This window comes from Calidris pugnax, unplaced genomic scaffold (genome assembly GCF_001431845.1).
Source record: "Calidris pugnax isolate Ruff unplaced genomic scaffold, ASM143184v1 scaffold70, whole genome shotgun sequence".
In the NCBI taxonomy this organism is placed as follows: Eukaryota; Metazoa; Chordata; class Aves; order Charadriiformes; family Scolopacidae; genus Calidris; species Calidris pugnax.
This window is the reverse complement of record NW_015090862.1, coordinates 1704920-1723942: the sequence shown is the minus strand read 5'-3', so window position 1 is coordinate 1723942 and position 19023 is coordinate 1704920. Positions and strand designations below refer to the sequence as shown.

The following is a 19023-nucleotide window of genomic DNA, read 5'->3' as shown; positions in this document are numbered from 1 at the left end:
TCCCAAGCAGAGAAAGCCTCAGTTGATGAGTATGGTGGAGAACTGCTGCAGTGCCCTGCTCACACAGCACAGCAGACTAGAAAAGAGTTTTTACAGGGAGCAGAGATTCCCCTTTATCCACCAAGACGGAGACACTGCTCTTACTTTTAGTCTGTCCAGTTCCTGTAGTTCCTTATTTGTACAGGTGGCCATGGAAGAATTTACTGCTCCACTCTGAGCGGATGTACTGTCCTCACATTCACTGAGCTGACGAGAGAGTTTCATGATCACTTCATCTTTAGCTTGGATAGTTTCCATCAACATACCCAGCCGCTCATTGAGTTCTCCAACTTTACATTTCAGATTCTTTACTTCCTGCTGGAGACTGTCTTTTTCCAGATTTAACTTTTCTAGCTGGTTGTTGAGACCCAAAATCTGGTCATCTTTTTGGTGCAACAGCTCTAATTTGTCTTTGGGAACCCCCTCACAAAGCCGGCTCGCAAAATATTTATCATATTGGGAAGATCGGACAGTTTGCTGCAGAAGTCGCACGAGTTCCTGAGAATTAAAAAAAAACAAACAAATGAAACAACAAAAAAGATTGTAATGAAGTTTTAAAGTCTTATAACTTAGAAATCTAACATCAAGCAAAAGAAAGGTTTGGAATGAAATCTGTATCTGAATTAGCAGCTTATAAAGGATTTCATAGGGGTGTTTTAAGGAAAAAAGGAAACACGTGGTATGATTTCTAGGAGGCTAACACCTTACAATGACTGGCCTGTATGGATGGCTTAGATATCGTTCCCTGAGCTAAGGATCCTGACTAGAAAGGCTACAACAGTTTTGGGAAGAGCAGTTGACAGATGTGGCCCAGGAGTAATTTGGGAGCTAAAAAAGGCTAACTTGTGAGAAGCCCTGGTGTAAGCAGATAGACAGGAAAGCAAAAAAAATAATTAAGGTGAACATTACAGAATGACAAAGGGAAGAATATCTCACTGCTCTCCTCCCTAACAGAAACAGAGAAAATAAAAGGAGAAAAAAAATAATACACGCTGCTTTGCTGAAATGTAAGTCTTTGGAGGGTTGTTTAGAAAATCTTGCCACTGAATTAAGCCAAGTGAAGTAAGGTTCAATAATGTATCAAGACTTGGAAAATCATAAAGACACACCTAGACTGAGCCATGGATTTTTAGAAATTCTTTTAGATAAAGCCAAGCTATTTAGTAAATCTGAGTTATACAGGCAAGAACGCTGTATGAAGGCAGTACTACGTACATAGATTTATGGTTAGGCCTATCATTTGCAAAACCGTTTGTGATGATGTAGTTAATAAAACAGAAAAAATAAAGGAGAGGGAGGGAATGGGCAGGGGAAGAGAAAGAGAGAGAGATCAGTCCCTATTCTCCCACCTTCTCCTCCAGAATTAGAGGAAGAAAAAACCCTGCTAAATAAAAAATTACTTGAAAGGAGAAGTTCCTCAGGAATTATATGTACTAATGGTGAGAGTAGCTGTGATTATCTGCTGGGATCCTGACAGACACTGAGGAAGGTAGCCTCAGACAATTAGAAAGCTATACACACCGAGTTAATAAACACTGTGCAAATGAGAGTGTTGGTCAGGGATGCAACCTCCAACAGATGCAAAATTCTGTCTTTCTTGTTTCAACACTTCTTGTAAACAAATGTTTATTTAGCACCATTATTTTATGACAAACAACCAGCTTTTAACACAGATAGATGGCCACGAACGGCAAACTCACAATCACCTGCCAGATCCATTTGCTTTTATGTACTTTGCCTGAAGGCTTAATTACCTTTTGGCTCAGAAGATCTTTCTTTAGCTTTTCCAACTCTTCTTGCTGGCTTTGGTACTTCAGTTGCAGCTCAGAGACTAGTTTGTTGCCATTACCAGAATACCACTCCGTTGGAGAAGACTCACTGCTGTTCCGGTTTTTGCTTGATCCAATCATGTCTTTTAACGGGCGCCTTGTTTTGTGTGGAACGCGGCCAAAATCGAATGGAAAAGCTGAACTAGTCAGTCCTGCGTAAAACAATTTCTTCTGGTTGAGTTCACTTAGTAAAAAGGCGTTTCAAAGCATTCAAATTTCCTTTTTAAAATATGGTCATTAAAATTAGACTCTATGCAGCATTTAAACAGCCCAATACAATAGTGTTAAACAAGCCTTATTTTCCAAGTGGCTTCCTTTGGTGGGAAAAGTATGTAACTCAAAGTCTTCTTCCCTCCCAGATAAAAGATTTAGCTCATAAATTAATATTTGTGAAATAAGGGACGAAGAGAACTTGACAATTTGTTACAGAAAACAAAAGGTTCCCTAACAATGGCTGAGTAAACTTTGCTTCAAATAATGAACAGCTCAGAAGCCATGAGAGCAAAACTGCCACTGATATCCCAGCGTACTATTCTTTGAAGAGGTGTTCACTGTAAGGTTTCCCCTCCATTCATAAAACCACGGTATATAGAGTGAAGGACATTTTAAAACAGATTAAATCACTTAAATGTCAGCTAAAGTGCTTTTAAGGAGCTGTAAAAATGTCCTCATAAGGTTATTCCAGATGCTGGTCAAATGTGAGACCCGGTTACAAGGCATAGCTGAGCTGTCACTGAAAATGTATCCCTACTTTTTCCCCCACTTCAGAAGCAAGCCAATATAACATATATATGTACTTCAGTCTAAAGGCAATTCTGCTTCCATGGGTGACACCCAACTGAGTAATCAAAAGCCTCAACATGTCTCTTCATCCTGTAGCTGTTATTTGCAGCTCAAATGACAAAAGTAGAGATGGTAACATACTCAGGGACCTAAACCAGTGGACAAAGGTTCGTACTTATTCTATTGCATCTGGATGGCAGGGGAATCCCAGTGCATCATAAGGAAGTAATTGTTTTAAAAGAATTTAGAGAGCTCTGGATGTGCTTTGTGAACTTCCAGTTATAATTTAGAGAGCTCTGGATGTGCTTTGTGAAGAAAAGATAAGCTTCCACTTACTAGCTGAAGACAGACATAACACAGTACACTACACTAAAGAAGGTAAGGCATATGGTTGAAAGGGACCGTATGCCCCCTCCCTCCCACTTCTACCTTTACTTCCTTCTGCCAGGTGTTTCCTCTTGTCTTCCAGAGCCATTGAGTCCTCCAAGTCTTTCGGGGTTGGATCCAGCAATTCCCACTCCTCACTGGTATAAAATATGCTCTTGCGGTTATCGTTATTTCCTTTTCTTAGAGAGGACATTGAATTTCTGTGAAAAAGACAGCAGGAAAAGTGACAAAGATTTCTCCATTTGGCATTCTTTTTATAAAGGGGTTTTCAAGACAACCACTGCAGTTGAAACACTAAAAACTAAAAATAAGCTAAAAGACAGACAAAACCAAATTTTCAAGACAACCACTGCAGTTGAAACACTGAAAACTAAAAATAAGCTAAGACCGACAAAACCAACACCAAACAAAAAGCTCAAAGAAAACAAAGCACATCCTACTAAATAGCACCTGTTACCAACAGTGCTATGTTTCAAGAACAGAAGAATTATTTCACTTTAAAAGTGAGTTTCATTCTCTGCTTGTCCTTGTTTTGGCAGTGGGGAAAAAACAAATCAAACCACAATTAAGATTTAGAAGCAGCATCTCTTCATTGATCAGACATTGTAGCTTACAATTTTAGGATAACTCCAAGCATTAAACAGAACAGCATGCAGTCAAAACGCATGTATGTTATAGTTTCACATTCTGGATTAACGTCAAACTTGGGATCATCCCAGAGACCTGCGGTAGCTGAATCGCTGACGACAGACTCCTTAGCAGTTTTCCTTTCCTAAGGTGGAACGTTGCCAATTATCTGCAAGAACATTTCAGAGGCAACCTCTAAATTCCAGCCAGACAGGATGAGCTTACCCTATCCAGCTTCCCCCACAGGCATCATGCAATCAGAAATGTTTAACTCCACACACGTCCAGGAGTGTTAATGTAGCTCAGTACTGTCAAGTCTTTGTTCAACTACAGGAGATTCTACGTCAATCCATATGAATCAGTTTAATATTTTAGGTGTAAAGTTGGAAATATATTTAGTATCTCAGCATTTTCTACACAGTCTGTGTAAGATGGAGGCCCACTAAGATGCTTCTACTCAGACAACCACATTCTCTTCTTATTCATCAAACCTTAAGCAGAAAGTACCCCATATTACACCTTCAATATCATTTGATGATCCAGCCCAGTCTTTCACCTTCACTAGGGATTTAACATCCAAACAAAGTGAACTCCAGGCTAATCATTATGCAGTGCAGAATTCCTATAGTCTGCTGAACTGATTAATAATCATTTTAATGTCATTTTAACTTTCCAAGGTTAATAATCAGCTTTCACTGTTATAAAAATATTAACAATCTTGTCCTGATTCCACAGAGTTCCAATACAACTAACTAGACCTTCTTGTGATACACGCTCAAAGAATGCTGTTCAGCCCAGCAGAAGATCACTTGTCAGTCAAGAAGTGAAAAAGGAGATTGCACGTGTTAAAATACCAGACTTACAGGACCACTTAATGTTTTTTCACAGGAGTTCCACTCAAAATGATGTGAGCATAACCAGAGCTGAAGGACCCTTGAACCATTACTGAATAGCTTTGCTTATTAATTGGGCATCATTCATTCCAAGATTGAATCAACAAAAGATAGGGGGAGTGGAAACACATAATAATATGATCATTTTTAATATGCAAAATAAATCCAAATTAAGTTTATAATTGCCCTACCCATCTCTGGAGCAGCTGAGGATAGCCATTAGAAGGAAAATCCACTTGTCCTTAACCAAACCTATGCTGAAGAAAATTCACCTTTCTTGTGAAAACTGCTACAGACTCACACCTCAGAGCAAATTTATCATATTAGATACAGGAACTTAGGTGCTCATAACCTGCTAGCTCAAAACAGGTAGAGGTAATGCCAGTCCACAGCTTTTAAGACATGTCACTGCAAGGCCTATGCTAATGTAAATAAATTTGTCAGAGGTTCTAGCATACTGTCATGCAGCTAAATAGCTTCTGATAAGGTTGTCAGACTCTTATCCCAATGAGAGAATACGTAGCCAGAGGTAGTGCACAACTGTCTGTATCACACATGCTTCAGACTTTAGCTGCTGGCTCAGTAAATCCTCTACAAAATGACCTTTCAAAAGCTCAGAAGAGGATGTTTGAGCATAACAAGCAATCCTGGCAAAGAAACCATTTCCCACTGCTATCAGCTTTCAGGGGGGAATGCCTGCTTTAAGATTTGGAGCACATGGGGGCACTAGAGTACTCCATATATAAAAAAAAACCACAACACCAAACCACACAATTAAAAAAAAATAAAAATCTGTTAGTAGATACGATACATGTTATTTTCCCAGGAACATGTTCAGGCAGATGAACCTACTGCAGCTGAGTATCTGCAGAAAGAGTGGAAGGGGGAGAGTGGCATTCAGCCTGAAAGAGCTTCACACTGTGAAATCTTCATGCCGAGATGTGCAAGGACTCTGAGCCGTTAGGAGCACAGCTATACAGAGAAAGGCCAATTCTTGAATTCTGTGCTACAATATCTGCTGGGCCACTGCCACCAGAAACATTTCTCTCCAGCCAAAGGGGTTTCCCAGCCCACAACTCCACTGCTGCCTCTGTGCTCAGTTACAGGGAAACATTAACACACACCAACCAGGCAACGCTGAGCCGCTTACCCCAATACTGCCCTTCTAGCTAGACTTCCCCAACGTGTATCATCTGCAATTCAGAAAAAAAAAACAACCCAAAAATCAAGAAAAAAGTTTTTTCAAAGCCAGAAACACACTTTTCAAGTATGCAGGAATTCACCAAAGAGAAATTGTTTCATGTTATTTTCCTTCTATTATAACCAAATGCAAGTTCTACCGAAGTAAAGTGGCTGCACAAGCCCAGGAAACCATGCAGGACTACCAGTTCAAACGGACATGTTGTAGTAACAGGATTCACCTATTTCTTAATTCAGCCACAAGACATCTTTCCTGAAACTTAAATGATGGTCTACACAGTAGTCTTAAAAAAAGTAGCCTTTAAAAAAAGAAAGAAAAAAAAAAAAGAACACACAACCAAAAATAACCCCAAACCAACAAACCTTTGTAACCTCTCAGATCTCTGTGTTTAACAGGAAAGCTTTAAAAGGAATCTGTTTAACTCAGCACTGCTGATGCAACCGAGCAACTACATTTTAATTGCAGCTCAAGGGGGATGTGGTCTCGTTAACCAAAGCTACAGCTCCGCTGTGCGAGCTGCTCTGCAATAAATAGCACCGTCATGGCCTTTGAGTAGAAGCGGAAGATCCATCTATGTGAGCAAAGTGTAAAAACATTTAGAAAGAAACCGTAAAAGGAGAGCTGAAAACCAGTACAACTGCTTTCCTGAAGGTAATTAATGCTAAAAAGTAAATTTATTAAGAGTGAAGGGATAAGATGTGGTTTTGCTGTTGTTCAGAAAGGGTCTGACACACTTTCGCTCAGGAATTTGAACTGCATCAATTTCAAATCTGTGCCACGTGCTTTTATCTTTTTTAAGAAGAAAATGAAGAAAAATGACTTATATTGTTTTGGGTTTTCATCACTGAAAACATTTCATAAGCTCTAAATACTATGACTACTGCAATGCTAACAATTAGCAGTTCCATTACACAATGAAGGATAAAGAGCAGCACTAGCTGAGAGTACAACTCCCAGCTCCCTGCTTGGGTTCAGAGAGCAAAGCCAACGCTACAAGTGTTTACAGGCCTTGATCTTGATTCTCCCTTTCAGCTATCAGTAACACCACACAATGATGTTCAGTGTGCCCTCCAAACAAATAAGGATAACAAAGAAACAGTTTACTTGAAGAGATACCGTCCAATGTACTGATCCACCCCGTCACCCCCAGTTCCTCTAAAAAGCTCTGCCCACCTCATACACACATCATTCAGTAGGGAACAGTCTCTGCCAGCAACCATCGATCCTGTGACTCCTTCTCCCACGTCCCCAACTTACTTGATTTCGGTGCTCCATTGCTTAAGGGAGAAATTGATGGCACTTGGTTGGACTGGTGCAGGTTGGGAAGCTGCTTGTTCCCCCACCAGGTCTGTAGGAGAAGTCTCCACAGCTAGAATATTTCTAGCTCTCTCTGCTGAAGCATTTTGACTTAGGATACTCAAATCTAGTTAAAAAAAAAAAAAGAGAAAAAGAAAAAGAAAAATAGGCAAAACTTTCAGTAAGTAAAACAGCAGTGGTTATATAAAGTCATATACTACTCAGCCTGCTATTAATGTAGTTAGGGTTTTGTTTTAAATTGCAACATAACTTAATAAAATTGCTCTGTTGAAATGAACTTTAAAAACAGTAAAGTGTTTTCCTCAGTGAGCTCTCAACGCAGCCACATACTTCTAATAACAGGATCTGTGTGATGCTCCTGAAGCATTATTTCATGAGTGATTTACAATCTCAATTAGTCCATATAGATTCACCCAGCTTAAGCAGCTATAAAGCCATAAAAATTCACAGTGTACACTGAATTAATTACATGAATCCACAAAATCACCTTGTAAAACAAGCTGAGGTCTATCAGAAGTCTCAAGTCGGGAACAGTGCCACTAGAATACTGAGAGACAGTTTTCAGGGTGTGCTCCATCCTAGAAGTTATTAATCCCAGAAGTGACACCGCTGCTGCAAGTCAATGAGCTGTACAGACTTGAGCCAGCTTTGTGTAAGTCCAGCCTGGGGGCTCCCAGAGCTCAGCACGTGAGCTCGGGCACTGCAGACACGTCGCAGACCCACCAGCCCAGCGAGGATTTATGAGCTCCGGGTCAGCTGGATGCAGCTGTACCTCAATCCATCCAGTCAAACTCTCTCTGCACTTCAGCACGTGCGCAGATGGGGCGCAGGGCCATGCAGACACACAGCTCAGGCCCAGCACCGCACACACGCCAGCAAACTCACGCAGGCTCCGAACGGCTCCGCAGCAACCAGCCAAGAACCAGCGCTAGCCTGGAGCCAGAGCTAATCAAGTCCAGAGGATCCAAGCTGATCCAACAAAGCCAGCCAGGTCTCCAACACCCCACACTGTCCAATACGTACTGTAGAATTGGTTAGTATACATGTTACCTCAGTGTTTCCATTATCCTGGAGAGCTTTCTTTCCCCCTCGCCCCCCCTCCAGCAGGCAGAGGGAATAGGAGACGCAGAGCATGGAACGTACTATGCGTAGCAAAAGCACTATAAAGAAGCACAAAGTGGCTCATGTAGAATTGGTTAGTATACATGTTACCTCAGTGTTTCCATTATCCTGGAGAGCTTTCTTTCCCCCTCACCCCCCTCTCCAGCAGGCAGAGGGAACAGGAGACGCAGAGCATGGAGCACACTATGCGTAGCAAAAGCACTATAAAGCAGCACAAAGTGGCTCCTGGCCTTCTACAAACCCTCTGAGCAGCCACGTTAGAAACAAGCTCAAACTCTTCTCAGTATCAGTCTCAAAGTACTGAAGGGGATTAAAAAGTTTTGAGAACACCCTCAGACTGACTCAGCAGCTATATTAGAAAGTAACACTTCTGACTTAAATCATTCTCTGCAGGAAGGGGAAAACCCTGGGAAATCACAATAGCCTGTTTATCACGGGTGAGCCTTTCACTCATCGTTCTGATGATTACTTGGCACTGGCACCAAGACCATCTTTAAACAAGCTGTACCCTCCAGTTACTCAGCAGATGGTTACTTTCATGTAGCCCATATTGAAGACTAGAAGTACAAAGACAGAACATTTTGTGATGAAGAACATCAAATATAAGAGATCACTGACACTACAAATTTCTCAAACCCTTGAAAAATTACATCTGAAACAGAAGTATATCGTGTCTTGTTTCAGATATAAGTACAAACTACACTGCCTTCACTTATTTTATGATCAGTGCTGACAGAAACTTCTTCAGTGCCTTACCAGCCAAACTAAATTCCAAATTCCTTTGGACCTTGGCAGTTTGAGCTGGAAAAAAACTCGGCAAAGAAGTTAGACAAAACTAAATTTTTATCATATTCACTAATATTCTAATAAAGGGGAAAGATAATACAACAGGTTTCAACCAGAAAAAAAAAGGCAACAAAAAACAACCCAACCCCTCCACCCTCCAAATAAAGAAACGAAACACCACACCAAGAGCTTACGGGTACCCAAACCCAGGCTGGATTATTAACACACCACTTTCATACTTACAGGGTGTTTCATCTTCTGCCTGTATGATTTGACAAGACTACAGAATCTCTTTATAGTATGGCCCCAGTAAATTAATTGCTCAAGAGCTGAATTTCTAATAAATGCATCTCCTCTAAGACAGATGCTAATGAGCCTGGCTGAACCTTCCCTGACTTCCTGAGGCTGCTCATTGCACACAACCCCCTGTTACAGCAGGCAGCTGACTGGTCACAGGTATGGACCACACAGCAGATACAGCACAACAACGTCATGAGGTTAATAATGCAGTCACCATTAAAAAATCATCTTGTTTTTCAACTTACTTCAAAACACAACAGTCTTATAAATACATGACATATCATTTTTTATTAATGTAAATTGAGAGTTGAGGAACAGCATAACTAAGAACTGAAATTATAAAAAATACATTAACATTCAATCAATTCCAAGAAGAAAAAAGATCCTATATCCTATAAAGAATAAATCATTTATTTGACTTCCACGTAGTAAAGCAGCTTATCCAACAAATCCTATAAAATCATTTTTGTAGCATTAGCTTTCCCACAGCCCACTTTGAAAAATATTTTAAAGTATTTTTCACTACCTTGCAAATTCTTAAAAACATGTAAATCCTGATCCATAAAGCAGGACCTTAGCTTTACCTATGTTCCAGTTAGAGCTGATCTCTAAACTGGTGGGGAGAAGGACAACAGGACAAAACAGGCCAGATTCTACAGTGAGCAACTTTGTTGCTGGGCCAAAGACAGACTACTTCCCCACTGAAAACATTAGTGACAGCATCTGTACTCAAGTACTAGCAAAACAAACCAATTTGTATGCTCCAGTATAAAGCACATCATCAAATGAACACTCACTTTAAAAAAAAAAACAAACCACAAGACACATACCTTAGTCATCAACATGGAATCAGGGCCTAAAAGTTGCCCAATTCCATAGGAAACTTTTGCAGTACTTGTTTAAAAAGAAGGAACAATCATCAATCATTCAGGCTCTTTGCCCTTTCTGCAGAATAAATCCCTACTTAAACTCTCCAGTTGTTGATAAAGTCATCATTGTGACTAGTCCTCAAAAATGTCATACTGTAGATGCAGTTTCAAATTTTACATAAAGCAATTTAACTGCAGGCTGTCCCTGAAAGGGATGGGTCTCCTCAGCCTACACACTTCTTCTTGACCTTCCTTGCACTGGATTTAATAACAATAGTTAAAATAACTATTACACAATTAACAATCACACAAATTGGTTCAGCCTGCTGATCTGGAAAACCCCAACAATTTACAAGAAAGGTCATCAGTGATCTAAAGCGACTGGATGATGATGGCTAGATCCAATGCAAAACAGGAGTGAGGGAACAGCACCTACACAGGCTGCAGTGACAGCAGGTTATGTCACACTGTACCTAAGCTCTGAGGGAAGGAGCACAAACAAGAAGGAACAGAGATCTGGGGCCAAGTTACACATTACATTTGATCAGATTCGACAGTCTTCTGCCAAAAGAGGGCAGTCCTGCCTACCCTTTACTCTGCCTTCCCGTATTTACTCTTCTGTCCCCTCCCTTCCATCAGCTCTGGAAGTCACCTGATTGCATGGTAAATACAGTCCACTCATTAATCTAGCAGGAAAAAAAAAATTATCTTCCTTTTTGGCTAACTTTTTAAACTCAACCAACTCAGCACAAGGTCAGACAAACCCCACAAAAGGCAAAAGAGGAGACTACAGAGCAGAGAATGAGAGGCTGACAGCAGAAAGGCAAAGGTTTTAAAGAGCAAACGCCTGTTACCCTTTCCAACACCTACAAGCTGTCAGGTCTCTGCACACCGACACACATGTCCTTGCAGCACAGGGTTTGGCAACAGGCTAACCAGAGTGTCTGCTGCCAGAAAGGTGGTCTCAAACCATCCCGCCTTTGCATTCCCAACAATTCCCTCGGGGTCATCCCAGCACCCCTCTGTCCCTACAGTAAACCACTTCAGGAAGCTACACTGAGCCAAAAACTAACCTACAGAAAAAGAGGTTTCCTGCCAGTTGCACTCCCTGCACAAACGTAAGGAGGGGTGAGAGCAGCTCCAGCACCAGGTGAAGGCAGAGAGCTGGGCACTCCGTTAAGCGGTGACGAGCTGTTAGATGGATGCTGCTGGAACATCAAGCTGAGCCCCTACAAAAGCACATGCTCTCAAGCCAGCTGTGGTTGAGCAAGCAGCCACACACGAACTGCTCTCAAACGAAACCAGTAAACTGGGTTAGAGGACAATACTGCAGCATGGGATCTGAACTGGGGGAGGGGAGGGCGGGGAGGACGACAGCTTAACATTTCTGTGTCTGAGCAAATTGGAATCAACAAAATACAAGATCTGTTGATGAAATATGTCTGACCTCAAGACTCTGTATAAACCCCAAGAGAGCTTTACTAGCGTGTCTAACTTGGCATAGAACAGGATTTTACTCCCTCTTATTTATGGGTAACAGAAATCAGCAAGGAATCCATTTCTGTAAACATTCAGGAATAAAACAATTCCTGCCTGAGCAACATAGGCAAAAATGCAGAATAACTATGTATAATACACAGATAAATTTTTATAACTCTGCCACTAATCTAAAATTACATTTTCCTTGGCTAAAGGTATTGCAGAGACTGAATTTCACTTATGCAGTATCACTGCAAACTGTCTCGTAGTTTTAAAAGGCAGGACATTTTTATCAGACTCAGACAGTTCCACCACACCATACTTCTTCAAGAACAAAGTATGGACATTCAGAATGCAAAAAATACCTGTTCCCATTAAAAACTGGAGTTTACATCTCAGGATACTTAACACACCAGGCTTTTAAGATACTCCAATGACTAAAAGACAACTTATTTATCCTAAACTGTACTTTGCCACTTAATGAAACCTAGCCATAGAACTACACCATTTTACTTCTTTTCTAAGAATCTGGTTTTGAAGAAATCAACAGGTTTCGTAAGCGATATGAAACTTCACACAAACTTACATACATGTTAAATAATTTCAGTGTCACCACTATATGCAAAGTTTACACAGAGTTACTCGATAAAAAGATGTTTCAAAAAGCTTCCTAAGACTGTTCTCCACCCAGTGCTACGCTTTGTACTGATTAACCGACACTGAACAGAAACATGCATTCTGTTTTCACTCAGACATTCAACCTACCAGGGTTGTCTTTGGCAACAAGACCTTTGGAAAAGTCACTGGGTGTAGGGGAGGTTCGGCTGTCCCTTTTTGCTGCGTCCAGGTTGTTACAATATTCCCACCTCTTCTGCTGCAGCTCCTGGAGCCAGTATGTCATATCCTGACGAGTTGCAGCCTACAACACAAAAGCAGAGCGCTAATGAGACCACTGCATGACTTTAGTGCATCAATACAGCAATTCCAAGTGCAATTAAAAAACTAACCCAGATAATTAACAGACCAGCAAGGTATCATCACCCCAAACCAATACAGTTTAGAAGAAATAACCACCAATGCACTAGGTTGTGCACACATACACATCCCTGAGTTTCATGCCAAAACTATCTTGCATTAGTAGTAGTCACATGCATTTTTTCCCCTCCAGTTTTACACCCAAACATCAGAATATGCAGCATCAGCATCTTACATTTTACACACAAAGTGCTGTTTAAATATAGAACTACAAATTTGTATTATGAAAAAAAGTTCCCATACATACTGAGGAAGATTCACGTTTTCATTTTTAACTTGCTTTATTACCAGCACAAACCCACAAATTAATAACACACTGTAACACCTCCTTACTTTAACGATTAAATCTACATACTGTATTACTTGATGATCCCTCGAGCTAACTAATTTCTACAGAAAGGTCATATTTAAAACAAAAAACCAACCCAAATGTGAATATTTAATCTACAAGCCTGCAGTTATTAACGTGAATAGACAATAAATGACCAAGAATTCAAACTCATCTTTAAGCCCCAGTAAAAATTACAGCTATTAGAGTAATTTCAAAGTGTGTCAAATGACAACCTAGAAATATCAACAGGAGACTAAGTGATGGTAGCTGACACTGCAGGTGCTCACTTGGAAAACTCATTTTTATTCTAACATCCATCTTCCACCACCCGTTTGGAACCAGTGTATGTTCAGGATCAAAGTGGTCGCTTGTGAAGAGACTCTCACCCAAGTCCTTCAGGTTGTAAGCACACAGTGCGCTTACCTTTTAGCCAGTCTTTCTCCTACCTTCTCCCGAAGTGCTTTGTGACATTATCAATGAAAAAACCCTCATTACTTGGGCAAATTACTGTGTTTACTCATTAAACAACTTAATTTCAAACAGTTTCCTGTTCTGTTTATCACAACTGAAGAGAGTACCTGTGCAGGCAATACCTGCAAAGAATGAAGGACAACAAACACCACTGATTCCCTTACAAAGGAAATAAACTACCCTGCATAAAGCACATAACTGGCACAAATTTGTCTTCAGTTTTTGATATGAGAACACTTCTGCGCTAGTCAAACTGAAGATCCATTGACCATCATAGTTTGACCCTGAGAGCAGCTAATTACCAGCCAGAGCATAAGCAATCAGGCAAACAAGAACTGATGCTACCGCAGGGCGCTCTCTCTGGCTCAGCAATCTCTCATCTTAGTGTTTACAAATCAGAGAGACAGATTTTTGTTTTACAATTTGGCTTTTTTTACCCATGTGAGCTTTAACATCCACAACATCCTACAGCAAACAGCACTGTGCAAGGACGTTCATCAGAAAACAGGCACACTTATTCCTGGAGCTGCTGCTCCCGTTCCTTTCGGTGCATCATACACATGAGAAGACATAAGATACATAAATCAAGTAAACATTCATCAATCAAATCAAGTAGTGAAATAAACCAAACAGTGATACAAGAATACACTGCAGGTTCACTCTTCTCAGTTGGTAAGAAAGACATCCAAGCAAGATATTTCTGATCCAAAATGGAAATTAGTTTCATATATTTATTCTTGCTTGCTCACAGGAAACTGGAGGAAAACATTTCACTCACTAAAAAGAAAAAAAAAAAAGACATGGGAAAATAATAGTTTAGAAGCATCTATGAGGTTTCCCAGAAAGTGTCAAAGAACTAGACACTGGGAAACATCAATCCCCACAGCCATCGCTGCCAGTCTTGGAATGATCACAGCAGCAGGCTTTAAGCCTACAGACTCCAGTCACTTTTTGCAAAGAGCAAACGCCTCCCCTCCCATTTCTAGCACAAAAGTATTTCCTTTGGAGTCTTATCCAGTGGCCAGCCTTCACTTCTGGTAAATTTGAGAGCCTATATTCCCTTTAGACAGACTTGCACAGAGGCCTCGTAAAGCCATGGTTTACTGTGCTCCAGCAGAAAACCACCAACAATTCAGAGAGCTTCCACCAACACAGGATGCAGAACTGGAGCGGTTCTCTTTGCTACCACAACACAGCTAATGAGGCAATTCACCTGGAGTCAATTTAATTTATACCTACAATTAACTTCTGCCCACTGCAAGCTCAACTTAATGAGCCTTTTTCACAATTTGTCCCGTTATCCTCTCCCCAACAGTCTTCAGAAAGCCATGAATTGATTTTATTGGAGTTGCTCCTTGCAACACCAATTGGGTTTTAAATTCCCAATTGTATGTGTTCTCTGCTGAGCAGCACATACACGCCCTCAGTCTGCGAGTGATTCCCAAGAATTACTCAGTACCCTGCTGCTGCACCCTGCCTCTGCCTTTGCCTTCTTTTCTTCCCATACACAGTTTTCCACTCCCTTTGAACAGCTTTTGCTGAGTTTATACAGGCATCTTAATTATCTACTTTACAAGTAAAAAAGCATCCTGAGAACCTCTGTTAAGATGAGTTTTGTTTAAACAAAATTAATCTTTGAAGCTTGTTGTCTGATATGGACTTTCTTTAAAAAAAAAACACAACAAAACCCACACAGAATATTTTGTCTCTCTCTTCCCCTACTCCTAAACAACAGCCAAATTTGTAAACATTTTTTTAACTCACTTTACCTGTCAGAGAAAGGAGCACTTCCATGCTCACCCCAGTTCTCATGACTTCTCTGCATATTCAGCTACTGCCCACCATGTGAGACAGAACATCCAGCTATGCACAGCATCCATTAGAACTCACAAAAATTCCTTATTTGTACAAAACTACTGCATGGCACTGCAGTAAGAAAGAACCTTAGCTAGTCACGTTTTAATGGAGGCACTTCTGTGAGAAGCAAAACCACCATAAATGTTATCTGAACTGGTGCGAGATAAGGAATTACCATTGCAAACTTACAGGCAATGGTAGCAACAAAAAACACTCTGAGTGAAGAAACATACAGTCCCATGTATTTTTCCACACAATGATGGAAAATTATCATTATTTCCTTAAAACCATTCTCCTACTAAGGATGCTGAAGAAATTGCCTTCTTCAGACACACATGACAAAAACAGAATTTCGGGGAACACAATCACCCAGTGGCATCCTCTACCAATATTAAACCCCTTCAGGAAGAGTCCAAAGAAATGCAATGAGCAAACCTGCCATTTTGAGGAAACTCATGAAAATTCTTGCCACAATCCTTTTCTGAACACAGACTGACTCTCCTTCAAGCGTGTTTGTAAGAGGCAACATCACCAGAAAGTTGGCAGTTCTTAAGATTTATTAATCCTGCGATGCTCAAACAGCGAATTTGGAGTCAAATGGCTTTTTCTGGAAGGCAGCCCAATTTTTAATTAAAGCATTGTAACCGCTAACCAGCAAGGTTAAAAAAAAAAAAAAAAGAAGAGAAAAAGGATCATCTCAAAAAACAAATCACCTCCACTGCTGAGCTCCCTTCTAAGCTGAGTTAGGCCCTATTGGTGTTCAGTGCTAAAACACCACTATTTAAGGTCGAGCACCCCATTATTAATCACCGCCACATCCTTAAAGATTACTGACAAATTAAAATAAAAGCTCCTAAATAATTCTGATTTCAGCAAGTTTGGTATCCAATACTTTCAAGGGTCTGGGCTTCAAAATCTGCAGTGTCTGGAAGACTTACTACTTGGCCAATAACCCAGAAAAGTGTTGGTTTTTTTTCTTTGAGAAAGCAGCATGATTTCTGCTCCCCTCCCAATTCCTCACTGTTCACAAAGAAGTTCTCCACATATAATGACCGGACACACAGTCTACCATCACTGGCCAGTGTTTCTTAGTTCCAAAAGCAAGGGAACTGTGTCACTACAAGACACTGCCTTAAAAATAAACGAGAAATGATCCCTTTGTTTATTTATATGTATATTCATAATGCTAATCCTTTTGTCCCCTAATGACAGACCTGACTGTGCAAACACAGGCAAACACTCACTCGATGGTATTACCAGCATTCTGTGTTACAGCGAGTATTTGCAGGATCAGGTCCTTTCCATTAAAACCATTCTCAAACATAATCTATCCATAATTCATAAAGTACACAATTTTCTCTGCTTCTTTACCTAAAGTGATGGTAGCTACAATGTGTATTTTAAATCGAAAAGCTTTTTACACACACTTAGCTTTTTCTAATGTACTTTAACTGCTGAAAATGCATGGAAAATCTACAATCATGCAAGCATCACGTTGGTTATCTACATCTCTAAATTATGAACAATTTGCTTTATATGCTGGAATGGCTGCAATATATTTTTTCCCCTAAATTGTCATCAAATTGAGAACCAAACCTCAAGTGTATCATGCAGTCCTCAGTTCCCATTAAACGACAAAGACCGAGCAAGCCAGATGATGAAATCATTACATTAACAAAAAACTGAGGCATTATGAAGAAATAATGCATTCCTCAGCAGCGCCATCATTTCAATCTGGAATTCCAGTTGCTTATTCCTCACGGCTCTTCTCAGCTTAGAACACGGACTGGGAAAGACCAGATCACGAGATCTGGAAATTTTGAACAAGCAGCAAATTGCGGAAAACAAGGCATGTGAGTGAGACGGTGAAGACTACATTTGACTTGACTTTCTTCCTCGTGCTCTGTGTGTAATGTTTTCTTGATAAATTACATCACTTTTTAATTTTTTTTTTTCAACAAAGCTGGATCAGTCAGTGTGGGGTATTTTTTGTGAGGTTTTTTTGTTTGTTTGTTTTTTAAATTTAACATCTTGAATTCATTCTTATTTGTATTTCTACCTAATTTAGCTGAAAGATGTTTTCAAAGGTCTTAAAGACCTATCACGTTGGGTAGAAGAACATTAATTCCAGCTGCAAAAGCCTTATCCCTTGGTGAATCACACAGCTACAAAAGGCCAGTTGGTCCTGCAATATCCCTCAAGATTTTCATTAATTCCTTATTTATTATATCAACACCTACAGTGTAACAGCATTTTTATGGACAATCACTTGGGCAGTTTAAGGTGAGCATCGTTACAATACAAGAGGTAGAAGATATAAAATAATTTTTTTCCTGCTAATTACAGAAATGACCTTGACTTCCTTAACTGGGACCTTTTCTCAATCCCCATAAGGGAAACATGATGAGAGCTCCCATCCATGGAGGCTCTTTCCTGGAGAGTAGAGGGGGGAAAAATGAACACAAAAAGTACAAGCAGAGCAGTAACACCACAGACTGAAAGATATCAAAAAAAAACCATGAAAAAGGAAATCTTGCTGCTTGTGCGCTGTTGTTGAGTATGATTTGTATCTTCTTGGCGGCAGAAGACACACGAGGCTGCTGCTAGAGCACTGTCTGACAGACTAGTTACCTGTTACACAGGTGACATCTATTTCCCACTATAATCATAAGCATAAATTATGTGTTTCTCAACAAAGGGCCTCCTACTCAAAAAGAAATCATTAAAACAAAACGTGCATTAGGTATTTTCCTGGAGATTTCCACATTAGAATCACTAGATAATAATTAAAAACAAACATAGAAACCTCCTCAAACTATCAAAAACTCAAAGCTTACACTAAGCCTGCAGTCTTAACTTCTGTAACAAAAACACCCAGGCTATAGAGGCAGGTTCATGGAAAGAGGTAAAAACCGTGGTTTTGGCTATGCAAAGAAAAAGGTAGTTTCTACACATGACTTTATGCGAGACTTGATTACACTGCTTTTCCTTAACAAAACATAGTGAAAATCATTATCATATTAGTTTTCCAGTTAAACAACTTGCTTATTCTTTAGCAAAGTATGTTAATGATTTATTATTTTGACAAACATTTGTATTCATCAAAACAATATTGAAGAGCTTTGTACAATCATGTTTGACAATCTCAGCATTTATTATCATCGCTCAAATCTCCACTGTTAAATAAACACATAAGAAAGATCTTTTCCAATATTCAACAGGAAGCCCTGCTATTTAACAACTTTATGGATTATTTATACTCTAATATTAGGGATCTTGCTGCAGAAGAATGCTGTTCACATGACAACTCACACCTAGTGCCCAAGAATGTTCCTTGTGGGAAATATATGCCTTAGCAGAAATTAAAAAGAATGGATATTCAGGAAAGTGTTTCTTATTTATTGAGTGGAAGTGGTTTCCTTGGTTTGTTTTTTTCCCTAGACATGGCAATAAAGGAAAGACATGTAAGACAATCCCAGTATTTACCTCTCATCCTAGGAAAGCCTGGGTCCGTGCAAAGACAATGCGATAAGCTGCCTCTCCTACTATCAGGAAACTATTCTCCCTCCTCCTCTTCCTTCCTCCCAAAGCAGCCCAGGCGAAGCCTTCTGCCGTGCATCATCTTTTCAAAGTAAACACCCCCAAAGTGAAAAACCAACCACTCCCTCTCAGCTCCCAAACCCGCAACCCAACAGAT

The 19023-nt window shown here is 40.1% G+C and overlaps 1 protein-coding gene across 1 annotated transcript in view; it reads right to left on the bottom strand.

The window, feature by feature from the left end:
• The window catches only part of TBC1D2B (TBC1 domain family member 2B), a 31949-nt gene that overhangs the window by 12333 nt on the left and 593 nt on the right, over window positions 1-19023 (bottom strand). Inside the window, exons 2-6 of the mRNA XM_014944455.1 lie at window positions 12398-12551; window positions 7017-7182; window positions 3081-3238; window positions 1794-2020; window positions 145-537 (exon numbers count right to left, since the gene is read on the bottom strand). Coding sequence (XP_014799941.1) covers window positions 145-537; window positions 1794-2020; window positions 3081-3238; window positions 7017-7182; window positions 12398-12533 — 1080 coding nt within the window. The 5' untranslated portion in view covers window positions 12534-12551. The remainder of the gene's footprint in view (window positions 1-144; window positions 538-1793; window positions 2021-3080; window positions 3239-7016; window positions 7183-12397; window positions 12552-19023) is intronic.